The 13,729-nt window shown below is 39.3% G+C and overlaps 1 protein-coding gene across 2 annotated transcripts in view; it reads left to right on the forward strand.

The window, feature by feature from the left end:
* Positions 1 to 13,729, forward strand: part of LOC122550548 (glypican-6-like) — a 1,024,831-nt gene that overhangs the window by 994,695 nt on the left and 16,407 nt on the right. For both annotated transcript variants that reach the window (XM_043691449.1, XM_043691450.1), the window contains exons 7-8: positions 4,453 to 4,589; positions 9,977 to 10,152. In XM_043691449.1, the coding sequence (XP_043547384.1) occupies positions 4,453 to 4,589; positions 9,977 to 10,152 (313 nt within the window). The remainder of the gene's footprint in view (positions 1 to 4,452; positions 4,590 to 9,976; positions 10,153 to 13,729) is intronic.

Below are 13,729 nucleotides of genomic sequence, written 5' to 3' on the forward strand. Positions count from 1 at the left end.
GTGTCCTTCCTATCGGAAAGATGTTGTGAAACTTGAAAGGGTTCAGAAAAGATTTACAAGGATGTTGCCAGGATTGGAGGATTTGAGCTATAGGAGGAAGCTGAACAGGCTGGGGTTGTTTTCCCTGGATCACCGGAGGCTGAAGGGTGACCTTATAGAGGTTTACAAAATTATGAGGGGCATGGAGAGGGTAAATAAGCAAAGTCTTTCCCCTGGGGTCGTGGAGTCCAGAACTAGAGGGCATAGGTTTAGGGTGAGAGGGGAAAGATATAAAAGAGACCGACGGGACAACTTTTTCACACAGAGGTTGGTACGTGTATGGAATGAGCTGCCAGAGGAAGTGGTGGAGGCTGGTACAATTGCAACATTTAAGAGGCATTTGGATGGGTATTTGAATAGGAAGGGTTTGGAGGGATATGGGCCGGGTGATGGCAGGTTGGACTAGATTGCAGTTGAGATATCTCGTCGGCATGGACGGGTTGGACCGAAAGGTCTGTTTCCATGCTCTATATGACTCTAGTGAATGTGTGTGTGTGTGTGTGTATGTACTGCAGTGGGGTCATAGGGTCACCTGTAGTGTTTAGTGTCACCACTCTTCACCTTAAAACACAGAATAAACGAAAACATTGAATATAAAAGCAATAAAATAAAAAAAAAGAAATAAAGTTCAACTTTACAGTCTTTCTTGTTAAGTGCTCAGCCATGGACCTGGAGTGGTCAAGTTAGGGATCCTATTGCTGCGCCGCCAGATCAAAAGTCACCACACCCCATTGCTTTGACTTTCAATGTTTACAATATCAGACTGCTGGCTTCAAGGTCCCAATTGAGACCATCACCATGGGCACCAATCTTGGCTATCATCCTCTTCTTGGCTATTTTACGTTGTTGTCTGTCCCAAAGCCCAGACCGTTGAAGTGTTCCCCGACTGGGAAGGAACACGCCTGTCTGGTAAATGTTGTGCGGTGTCCATTCGTCGTTGCCGTAACCTCTGCTGAGTCTCGGCAATTTATCATGCCTCAGGGCATAGCACCTCCAAATCATCATAGACTAGCCAATCCTTTGTAAAATGAAAATGCAAAGGGTATACAAGGAAATGATGAAGCCTCAAGGATTAAAGTGAGAAAGCTTACAATTTACAGTCTGACACACTTTTTTACCAAGATTTAAAAGGAATGGGTTGTGAATGAACATGTATATGTGCAAATGAGACTGTAATTATCTGCCTTCATGTTATCAGAACATACAATAGTGAGGAAAAAGCATTTTATTTTGTATATCTAAGTACTGTTACTTTCTATTTTAAAACATAGAGTTTTGCTCATTGTAAATGTCAGCAGTATTTCTTGGAGATCTTTCCAAATATATTTGGTTATAACAAAGGCTGATCACAGAAAAAGTTCCTGAGTATAATTGGTTCTGGATACTAATGTACTTATCAGATTAGTGTCACATGAAACCAAGTGTGAATAGTACATTTACATGGAAGCAGAATAGGAAAAGGGTTCTTGGGCAGTCACTTAGCTTGTATTGAGTGCCTCCTCAGAGCAATAGTATTGCTATTGGTGACTTGTCACCTATATTACATTCAAGAAAACTGTTCTTATTATTTTTTAAAAATGGATTCTCTTTAAACTAAATTATGTTTGACATTTATAGTGCTAGGCCAAAGATAATAGCTTTTAAGATTTTTTTGTGATAGAACAATAAACTAGAGTTGACTTCAAATATGATTTTGCCATAATCAACCTTATTCAAGCTATTGCCTCTGTAAGTCACTTTCCCACTGAGAAACATTTGAATCCAGCAATCTGAGATTGTAAACATTGACAGTCAAAGCAATGGGGTGTGGTGACTTTTGATCTGGTGGCGCAGCAAAAGGATCCCTAACTTGACCACCCCAGGTCCATGGCTGAGCACTTAACAAGAAAGACTGTAAAGTTGAACTTTATTTCTTTTTGTTTTATTTTACTGCTTTTATATTCCATGTTTTTGTTTATTCTGTGTTTTAAGGTGAAGAGTGGTGACACGAAACAACACTTTTCACTGTATTTTGTAACAAAATACTTGTGACAATAAATAAAGTAAATAAATCAAAATCAAATAAATATGGCATTTTCCATAATTGAAGGCAACTGCTTTCTGCACTTGCATTTCACATCTTGTACAATTGACAGAAACTATGCACAGCTTGCCTCAAGCCGGAATAACTGAATAACTAGTAAGATGCTTTGAGTTCTGTCTAATTACAGTTTAACATTTACTATCAAATATGATCATTTTAGTAAAGTCTCATAATGACTATGAAGCAATGCAAATAAACCTTTGTCAAGAACCCTTTTTAATGAGGAATGGTCTCTGTGAGTGGAAACACTCCTTTTAATATTTTTCAATATTTTTCTGGTACTCTGTGAAAGCATAAATGTGTAATAATGATGGATAACTAGAAACCTATAGTATTGTTTTCTGTTCCACTTCAATGAGCACACAAGATAGGAACATGTTCTTGACTGCTGACTAATTTAAGGAAGATCATGGCAGTGCAGTTTGTCACTGGGGTGCATTTTCCACTTTCAAAGTTTGTTAGTGATAACTTTTTATTCTTTGGCGAGTTAGAATGCCCAGACGATCAGATGTTCAAAGATGAAGAATAACATTCCAGACTCCTCTCAGTGACATATTGAAGTAAAACTTTCCACCACCTCCACTTTTATTAATTGGCTCATTAATTAGACAAATAGAACCAGCCTGGAACAAGTGTAAGCTGTAATATAATGGGAATAAGATATTGATGTCTCTCTCTGTAAAGAATACAAAGAGGGTAGAAAAACTAGGGTTATTTTCTCTGGAGCGGCAGAGGCTGAGGGGTGACTTGATAGTAGTCTATAAAATTGTAAACTTGATAGAAGTCTATAAACTAGATGCATAGATAGGGGCGATGGTGAGAATCTTTTCCCAAAGTTAAAATGTCTAATATTAGGGGGCATTCATTTAAGGTGAGAGGGGGGCAAGTTCAAAGGAGATATGAGGGGCAAGTCTTTTACATAGAGTACACAGCCAGGGGTGGTGATAGAAGCAGATACAATAAGGGCGTTTAAAGCACTTTTAGATAAGCACATGAATATCCAACGGATGAAGAGATATGGACCATGGGCAGACAAAAGGGATTACAGGTAGTTAATGGATAACGCATGTTCTGGCAGAGCAATTTGCTTATGACGTCGCTGAGGAATTAAGGAACAGTATTTTCAAGATCACTTACCTCTGTTCGCAATAGCATGATTCCAGCGGTGATCATTTTGTGTGCTTTGTCCTGTGCTTATGCCGATGTCAGCATCAGTTTTCATGCCGTTCTTAGTCTGCCAACAGAGCAGCTTTCTGTGAGAGATACATTGAGCAGTTTCTTGTGAAAGTGCACTGCTCCTAGATTTTTTGAAAAGATGGAGGGGCATAGTGACAAGAATGCTGGCAAGAAGCGTCCTGGTGATAAAATTGCAGGTGGTGAACGCAAATGAAAGGCTGTAACACTAGAAGAGAAGCTAGATATTATAAAGCATTTTGAGCATAAAGAGAGAATATGTGATATAGCTCGCTTAACAGGAATGAGGGAGTCTACCTTACGCACCATGATGACCGTCTGTCCTGCATAACAATGTTTTTTAAATGTACGGTGTTAAGGTTACTATTGTTTGGTTGATAAATATGATGATATAACTTCATTCAGGCTGTGCTATACTTTGCGTTAGTCTTATGGGTGATTTTTAGTGATTGTGAGTGATATTTTTTGCTGGTCTGCCCCAATCCCACTTCTCCCATCGGCCCATTATTTATATGAAGCCATTTTCTATTAAGTGAGATTTTGCTGGAATGCAACTATGACATTGTGGGAGAACGACCTGGAGTTTAACTTGGCGTCATGTTCGCAAAACTGAAGGGCCCGTTCTTGTGCTGTAATGTTCTATGTTCTAATACAATCCACACCATTATAGTAAATGCTGAGTTACAATATTGACAAAGTTTGTTTGTGATGAATAATTATTTCCTTGAACTTTCCAAGTTCTAGCGATTAAATTTTAACCTCATCAACAGAATGAGACCAGGGTACTTCTAAATGCTCATATTATAGCCTCCTTCTAAAATTCTTTGACTCCAGAAAACTTGTAGAAATAAGGTTAACTATGTAATATATTCCAAGCACCTTATTCAGCAATATTGTTATAGCCTTTTTATTACTTTCAAACAGTAGCTTATTCAGTTTTTTTTTGTCTAAACAGATTAGCTTTACAATAAAACAATGCAAACATTTCTCAATGTTGTGGATAGATTATATATTAATATACAAAAATACCAGTCATCTTTATTACATCCAGTGCAATCATTACTGCTTTCATTTTCACTACCATATTTGAATGAAATTATTTATTAAGATGATGTGCTGCCTCATGCAATCTTCAGGTTACTGATGTTAAGGAGAAACTGAAGTTGGCTAAGAAGTTCTGGTCCACATTACCTTACAACATCTGTAATGATGATAAAGTGACTGCTGGTGTGCCGGATGAAGAGGATTGCTGGAATGGACATGCCAAGGGCAGGTGAGGTATACTACAGAGGAGACATTCCCATTACATTCACATCAGGAACCTGCAACTGACACACAATTACTATGCATTCACAAGGCAGCTGGTCAGACTGGGTGGTGGCAGCTGTTGCTTGTGTAAGGATAGTGTTGGGAGTTGTCATTACAATAAATCTTCAACAAACCAATTAGTTACAGTTGAAATATTCTTGGTTAGGATGATGATGTTCTTTCAGAAAGAAGAAAAACAATATAGCAGTAAGTAAGACTTTGCAATTAATTGTTGTATTTAGTAAAGCAAGGGTTTTAACATTGCTTGACCAACCTTACACTGGGTGACAAAGATGAGTTTTGCTACAAAATCAAGCGCTATTTGAGCTCCTTTATTATAAACTTTAATTTGTGGTTAGCTTTGTCTAAACCTTAGCCTCTAATATACATGATGTGTTATGAGGGTTTCCATGAAAGATTTCATTAATATTAGCCCATTCCAATCAATAGAACCATCAATGTCCCATCAACACAACACAACCTTGAAATCAATAATGCGTGTTACCACTGTTCACCTTCTAAGAGTTATGAATCCTTCCTACCTAACCTTCACTTTCACTTTTTAGGTAGAATCAACTATTACACAATGGGTGTGCAAAATATTGGGCTCTCAGTTTACAGCTTTAGAAGTACCTGTTGAACCAAAATTTAAAATAGAATTGTTCTATAACTTAAATAAATATGTAATTTCTAAGGATGAAAGACTGAAACAAAAGCTTCCATATTGACTCATTAAATAAGATGTGCTTCAGAGTGATACTGGTTTTGATTTCAGGTCTGTGTTAATTTGACTGACACGGCCATGTTAGTGCCACGCTTGATACCAACATTTTTGGGAAGGGTTACATTAGTCAAGGACCCGGCTTGGTATCTGAGAAGTGATTATTATATCCAAACCAGTGGAGGCAGAGTTGGGGTTTAGACTATAAACCCTGAGTCAAAAAGCCAACCGACTGACCAGAGTTTGAATTAAAATATGATCACATGCTTTTTGATGGTTTGTAACAAACTGCCCTATTTCCCACATCCCAAACATAAAACCAATCCCAATTTATACAATACCTCCAGGATAGCAGGAAGGCAAGAAGACAGCATTAGAGGAAAAAGAATAGTTGACTTCCATGGTCATCAATATCTAAATCCCTCTCATTTGGAATGAGATGAGATAGCAAAAGAATTGTCACTCACTGAATCCTACTGCTTGATTATATATTTTCAATTTGAAATTTTAGAAGCTAGAAGTTCTGATTTCCAAACATTTCTAATGTGAGAAGGGCGATTTTGAGATCAAACAAGGGAGTTTCAGGCTACAGTTTCCATTTTCTTGGGCTTAATGGCTACATAGAACATTGAACATTACATAGCAGTACAGGCCCTTCAGCCCTCGACGTTGCACCGACCTGTGGAACCAATCTGAAGCCCACCTAACCTATACTATTCTATTCCCATTCATTTGCCTATCCAATGACCATTTAAATGCCCTAAAAGGTGGTGAGTCTACTATTGTTGCAGGCAGTACATTCCATGCCCCTACTACTCTCTGAGTAAAGAAACTACCTCTGATATTTGTCGTATATCTATCACCCCTCAATTTAAAGCTATGTTCCCTCATGCTAGCCATTGCCATCCAAGGAGAAAGGCTCTCACTGTCCAACATATCTAACTCTCTGAATATATTATATGTCTCAATTAAGTCACCTCTCAACTTTCTTCTCTCTAATAAAAACAGCCTCAAGTCCATCAGCCTTTCCTCATAAAATCTTCCCTCCATACCAGGCAAGATCCTAATAAATCTCTTCTGAACCCTTTCCAAAGCTTCCACATCCTTCCGATAATGCGGTGACCAGAACTGCATGCAATGCTCCAAATGTGGCCGCACCAGAGTTTTGTACAGCTGCATCATGGTTCCAAAACTCAATCCCTTGACCAATAAAAGTGAACATACCATATGTCTTCTTAACAACCCTATCAACCTGGGTGGCAACTTTCAAGGATCCATGTATCTGGACATCGAGATCTCTCTGCTCATCCACACTACCAAGAATCTTACCATTAGCCCAGTACTCTGCATTCCTGTTACTCCTTCCAAAATGAATCACCTCACACATTTCCACATTAAACTCCATTTGCCTCCTCTCAGCCCAGCTCTGCTGCTTATCTATGTCTCTCTGTAACCTATAATATCCTTCATCACTATCTGCAAGTCTACCGACCTTAGTGTCATCCGCAAATTTACTAACCCATCCTTCTATGCCTTCATCCAGGACATTTATAAAAATATGAATTAGCAGAGGACCCAAAACAGATCCTTACGGTACCCCACTAGTAACTGAACTCCAGGATGAATATTTCCCATCAATCACCATGCTTTGTCTTCTTTCAGCTAGCCAATTTCTGATCCCAACTGCTAAATCACCCTTAATCCCATGCCTCCATATCTTGTGCAATAGCCTACCATGTGGAACCTTACCAAATGCCTTCCTGAAATCCATACACATGACATCAACTGCTTTACCCTCATACACCTGTTTGGTCACCTTCTCAAAGAACTCAATAAGGTTTGTGAGGCACAACCCACCCTTCACAAAACCACGTTGACTATCCCTAATCAACTTATTCCTTTCTAGATGCTTATAAATCCTATCTCTTGAAAACTTTTTCAACACTTTGCCTACAGCCAAAGTAAGGCTCACTGGTCTTTAATTACCAGGGTTGTCTCCACTCCCCTTCTTGAACAAATGATCAACGTTTGTTATCCTCCAGTCTTTTGGTACTATTCCTGTAGACAATGACAACATAAAGATCAAAGTCAAAGGCTCAACAATCTCCTCCCTGACTTTCCAGGGTATCCTATGATAAATTCCATCCAGCCCAAGAGACTTATCCATTTTTACACTTTCCAGAACTGCTAACACTTCCTCCTTATGCACCTCAATCCCACCTAGTCTAGTAGCCTGTATCTCAGTATTCTCCCCGAATACATTGTCTTTTCCTGATGTGACAACTGATGAAAAGTATTCACTTAGCACTTCCCTAGCTCCTCTGACTCCACGCACAACTTCCCACAAACGATGTTTGATTGGCCCTAATCTTACTGTAGTCATTCTTTTATTCCTGATATATCTATAGAAAGATTTAGGGTTTTCCTTGATTCTATCTGCCAACAACTTCTCATGTCCCCTCCTGGCTCTTCTTAGCTCTCTCTTTAGGTCTTTCCTGGCTAACATGTAACTCTCAAGCACCCTAACTGAGCTATCAGATTTTTTTTTAACAAAACCTCTTCCTCTTGACAAGAGATTCAACTTCCTTAACAAACCACAGCTCCCACGCTTGACAACTTCGTCCCTGCCTGACTGGTACATAATTATCAAGAACCTGGTCCTTGAATAAGCTCCACATTTTAATTGCGCCCATCCCCTCAGTTTCCTTCCCCATCCTATGTATTCTAAATCTTGCGTAATTACATCGTAATTGCCTTCCCCCCCAGCTATAAGCTTTGCCCTGCAGTGTATACCTATCCCTATCCATCATTGAAGTAGAGATAACTGAACTGTGGTCACTATCACCAATTGCTCATCTACCTCCAAATCCAACACCTGGCTAGGTACATTACCCAGTACCAAATCTAATATGGCCTCTCCCCTTGTTGGCCTGTTTACACACTGTGTCAGGAAACCCTTCTGTACACATTGGGCAAAAACTGACCGATCTAAAGTACTTGAACTATAGTATTCCCAGTCTATATTTGGAAAATTAAAGACTCCATAACAACAACCTTGTCATTCTTACTCCTGTCGAGGATTATCTTTGCTATCCTATCCTCTACATATCTTCTACTATTTAGAGGCCTATAGAAAACTCCCAACAGGGTAACCTCTCCTTCCCTGTTTCTAATCTGAGCCCATACTATCTCAGTAGGCAAGTCCTCAAACATCCTTTCTGCAACTGTAATACTGTCCTTGACTAACAGTGCCACACCACCCCCTCTTTTACCATTTTCTCTGTTCTTACTGAAACAGCTTAATCCAGGAACCTGCAATAACCATGTCTCTGAATTGGCCACAACATTGAAATCCCAGGTACCAATCCATGCTGCAAGTCACCCACCTTATGCTGTTCAACAATCCCAGGCTATGTGCTGGTATTGGTTGGAATCTTAATTTTATCTTCCTTTCTGTTCCTTTATGCGGATCATTTCTTTACTTCACAATCACAGGCTTTGTTAAAAAATAAAAGATCAATAAAATTTCTGCCCACTTTCTACAGATGCGAATTTGTTTCCAAGATACCATCCAAATATTGCTCCAATTTTGGGTGCTAGCTGCCTCAATGCCATTTGCGAAAGTCTAAGGACTCAGAATTTTTCTATAAGGCAACTGGCCTGAAAGGGTTCACTAATATGTTTTGGAATAGCTCTCTCCACTGATATATTAATGACTGTCTCTGACATGAATTATTTTATTCTATGTTCGTCAGTTCTACTAGCATAGACCTGGTTGCTATTTCTTAGAAGTTAACGATGTCTCTTACATTTTATTACAGTTAACCAATCTTAAGCCAATATAACCTGCTGTCCTATTAGTATGTAATAAACTACTATTTTGTTTTATTCACTCATGGGACTTGAACATCTTGGCTGGCTAATTTAATTTCTGGTCAATGGAATCCCCAGGATAATGATAGTGGGTGACACAAGTGGTAGTAGTACCATTGAATGTCATGTAATGCTGGTTAGATTGTTGCTAAAATTAGGTAGCATTGTGTGATGCAAATGTTATTTGCAACCTTTCAGTACAAGCTTGTATATTGTCCAGGTTTTGCTGCATTTGGACAGAGACTGCTTCAATAAATGAGGAGTCATGAATGGTGCAGAATATTGTGCAATAATTGGTTATCATTCCCACTGCTGATGTTATAATGAAAGATGAATCCTTCACCATTTACTATTAGTAAGCCCCTCAAATAATATAAGGAGGATTATTGGCAGCAAATTCATACAGAACTGAGGTGGACATTTTTTGTGACAAAAGTGCATATCAGAATTTTGCAGAAAGGCAGCCCTTTGTATCAGTCATTTAGTGACTGGCTACACTAGCAGTTTGAAACTGAGTACTCCAGCTAAATATCTTGCAGCCCAAAGGAACCATCCTGGAGATATTTAAAGGAATGATCAGTTTCATTGAAGTTAGTTGCTGATTGATTTCTTTCAGAATGTTATTTTCAGCAATGACTCAAAAATAAAAACCTCATTACACCATTTGTTTGATATAAGGTAACAATCTCGGCATGTGCATTGGCTGTCCTCATTGCTGTGTGGCTCTTTGTTTGATGTTATCATCATTTGACCTGCAGGTACCTGCCTGAAATTATGAATGATGGTCTGACCAATCAGAACAACAACCCAGAAGTAGATGTAGACATCACTAGACCAGATACAATGATACGTCAGCAGATCATGGCACTCAGAGTGATGACCAACAAACTGAAGAATGCTTATAATGGAAATGATGTCAACTTCCAAGATTCAAGTAAGCAACTGGTTCTCATAATTTTCAATCACAGACAGCTATAGGGGATAAATTCAATTTCTACTGGCAATTGTGTGTTCACTCATTTAGACCTAAGAAATAAACCATTACACTTGAGGCATGAGTACAGCTGAAGTCCATTCTGCTCAATTTTATCCAGATCCTATAGTCCGGTACAGCTCTGTAGACAATGACGAGTAAATCTAGTGTGATCCATTTAGTTACCAGTTTTAAAGTAATCACAGCTTCGGTCAACAAGGAACTGCATCAATTTAGGAGGGACTGAAAGAGGAAAAGGAAAGTATAGAAAATCTAAACCACACTGGGGAAGGTGAAAGAGTGAGATGATAGAATACGAGAAATGATGAAACAAGTTACTGGATGGATGGGAGAGCAAGGTGCCATGACAGACAAGGGACTAGTGGAGAAGAACAGAGAAACAGAAGGGAGTAAATGAGTGCTTGCTTGTTCCCTCCTGACTCTTGTAACCCAACTTTTAAAGTATCTCTTTCCAGCAGTTTGAGATAACTGAGTGGCTTGCTAGGCCAATTCAGAGGGTAACAAAGAGTCATGCAGATTGCTGTGAGGTTGGGGTCATATATAGGCCAGACCAAATAAGGATAGTAGGTCTTCCTTAGTGAACCACAAGTTTCATTTTATGACAATCAACAATGGTTATATCAGGTGAAATATTTAATTCCAGATTTTCATTGAATTCAAATTTCACCCCTCAGCCATGGTGGGATTCAAATGCATGTCCCCAGAAATTAGTTTGGGATCTGGACTTCTAGTCCAGTGATATTGACACTTTGCTATCACATCGAATATAGTTGACAGGTTGCTCTACTGTACCTATCTGTCTCACACATTCACTGTTTTTATCATGGGAGCTTATTTCTGTGCTTCACTGTCGGTTGTATTGTCTCTGTTACAAAACGGGGCAAACCCTCCTGCTTAATTTAAATCAACAACACAAAATAGTTGTATCCCAGGCAGTGAAAATTTGAGAGGCTAAGAACTATTTAAAGTAAAAATTAACAACCTTATTTAACAATTATTTACAACTCCTTCCTCGAACCTATCTTTTACTTTCCCCTTCTATAATGCTCGTCCGATTAAACGCCCAAGTAAGATTTACCAAAAACTTCAAATTTCAAAACCAGTCAGTTGTCGTACCTTCCTCTTATATTTGCTCTCCTGGTCGGTGTCAACCTTTTTTGCTCTGTGCAAACTCCTTCTCTGGACAGCTACCTCTCACAGAGTTCTTACCAGCAGCCAACATCTGTTGGTCTTTTGACAGCTCTTCCCCAACTGTTCAATTTTCCCCGGTCTTATACCACCAAAGCATTGGATTGTGTCATTGGCTTTTAATATTGTCAATGTACTAAATTCAAACTTGATTGGACTTTGGTATGTTTTTTCGGGGTATACTTTAAACTGATTGCCCTAATTCAATTTTGTTTTGTTGTCTCCAGGCAACCAACTACCCCAGCTACTGAACTACATATTACATTATGTCTTATTCAGAACACTTGGTGCTGTCAGGTAGTTCTGCTACCTTTTAGCTCTCTTAAAGGTACAGTACACCCCCATCTTCATAACACTTCCCCTCTTAAGAAAAATAAACCATCATAATGAAAAGGTGGCTTCATTTTTTTTCTATTCTTTAAACACATTACCTAACATACAGATAACTTTATACCTGTGTGTATAAAACATTAAATAGATACAAACCTCATCTAAACTTTATCAGTTAAATCCACAAAAACACATCTGCGATGACATTCTTATGAAAAATCTGTACGATTTTTAAATTAAAAGTCTCTAACATAAGACCCCAACGAAAGTCTCATATCTTTAAAGCATTCTAAGAATGTAAGCGGATAGTGATCATGTACACCACATCTCTGACACATTGTTTGTGACATACACATTAAAATGTTGTAAGGCCAGTACCAAACTCAACAGTTCTTTTTTAAGCGTGAAGTATTTCCTCTGGCAGATGTTGATCTTCTTTCAAAAAGTAACCTACTGGCAGATTAATCCCATCCTCATCTTCTTGCCAGAGTACAGCTCCAACTCCTATGTCACTAGCATCGATGGCGACTTTAAAAGGTTTTGAAAAGTTTGGGGTAGCTAAAACTGGTTTGGTGGTTAATATCGACTTCAAATGGTCAAATGCCTCCTGGCATGGTTCTGTCTACCGAAGCTTTGTGTTCTTCTTCAGCAAATCGGTTAATGGTGCCACTACACTACTGAATTTTGGAACAAACTTCTGATAGAATCCGCTGAGTCCCAAGAATCGAAACACCCCTTTCTTTGAGGTTGGTCGTGGAAATTCCTTGATGGCCTTCATCTTTGCGTTCCATGGGGTCAACCTTCCATGACCAATGTAATGTCCCGAGAACGTCACCTCTGCTTTCGCAAATTCCATTTTATTAAGTTTATCACCAGTTTTGCTTCTTTCAAAGAGCTCTGCCAACTGTACCATGAGATCTGTCCAGGACTTACTAAACATCACTACATTGTCCAAATAGATTACAAAGTTTGTTAATCCAGCCACAACTCTGTTCATGAGTCTTTGGAATGTGGCAGGTGCGTTCTTCATTCCAAAGGGCATCACTTTAAACAGATATAGTCGATTTGGTGTTACAAATGCAGAAATTACTTTCACCATTTCTGATAAAGGTACCTGCCAGTAACTACGCATTAAGACCAACTAGGTGATGTAACTGGCTTGGCCAACTTTCTCGATACACTCCTCCAATCTAGAAATTGGATATGAGTCCGATTTTGTAACGGCGTTCACCTTCCAATAATCCACGCAGAATCATTGAGTTCCATCCGGTTTGGGAACTAAGACAATCGGTGAACTCCACTCGCTCTAGCTTGGTTCGATGATGTCCTCGTCAAGAATGGTCTCCACCTACATTTCGAGCTGTTTGTGTTTTGAAAGGCAGATAGGGATGTTGTTTTATCGGAGCAGTATTCCCTATGCCTACTTCATGTACAATAGCTTTAGTCCTCCCATCTGATTCTTACATTTGTCCTTATACTGCAGTGACAAACCTTTTAACTGCATTTTATATGCTTCTGAGACAGCTAGTTTACTAACTTATCCCCCTCCTCAAGGACTTCTTCATTTTTTAATCTATTTTGAGGCACATAACAATCCACATAATCTGGATTTGATTCCTCACTCTGCAGGGCAGTAACTAACTTTCTGGATTAGTGGTGCTGGAAGAGCACGGCAGTTCAGGCAGCATCCAAGGAGCAGTAAAATCGATGTTTCGGGCAAAAGCCCTTCATCAGGAATAAAGGCCGAGAGCCTGAAGCGTGGAGAGATAAGCTAGGGGAAGGTGGGGGTGGGGAGAGAGTAGCATAGAGTACAGTGAGTGAGTGGGGGAGGAGATGAAGGTGATAGGTCAGGGAGGAGAGGGTGGAAAGGAGCTAGGCAGGTCGGACAAGTCCGGACAAGTCATGGGGACAGTGCTGAGCTGGAAGTTTTAAACTAGGATGAGGTGGGGGAAGGGGAAATGAGGAAGCTGTTGAAGTCCACATTGATGCCCTGGGGTTG

This window comes from Chiloscyllium plagiosum, chromosome 6, assembly GCF_004010195.1.
Source record: "Chiloscyllium plagiosum isolate BGI_BamShark_2017 chromosome 6, ASM401019v2, whole genome shotgun sequence".
NCBI lineage: Eukaryota > Metazoa > Chordata > Chondrichthyes > Orectolobiformes > Hemiscylliidae > Chiloscyllium > Chiloscyllium plagiosum.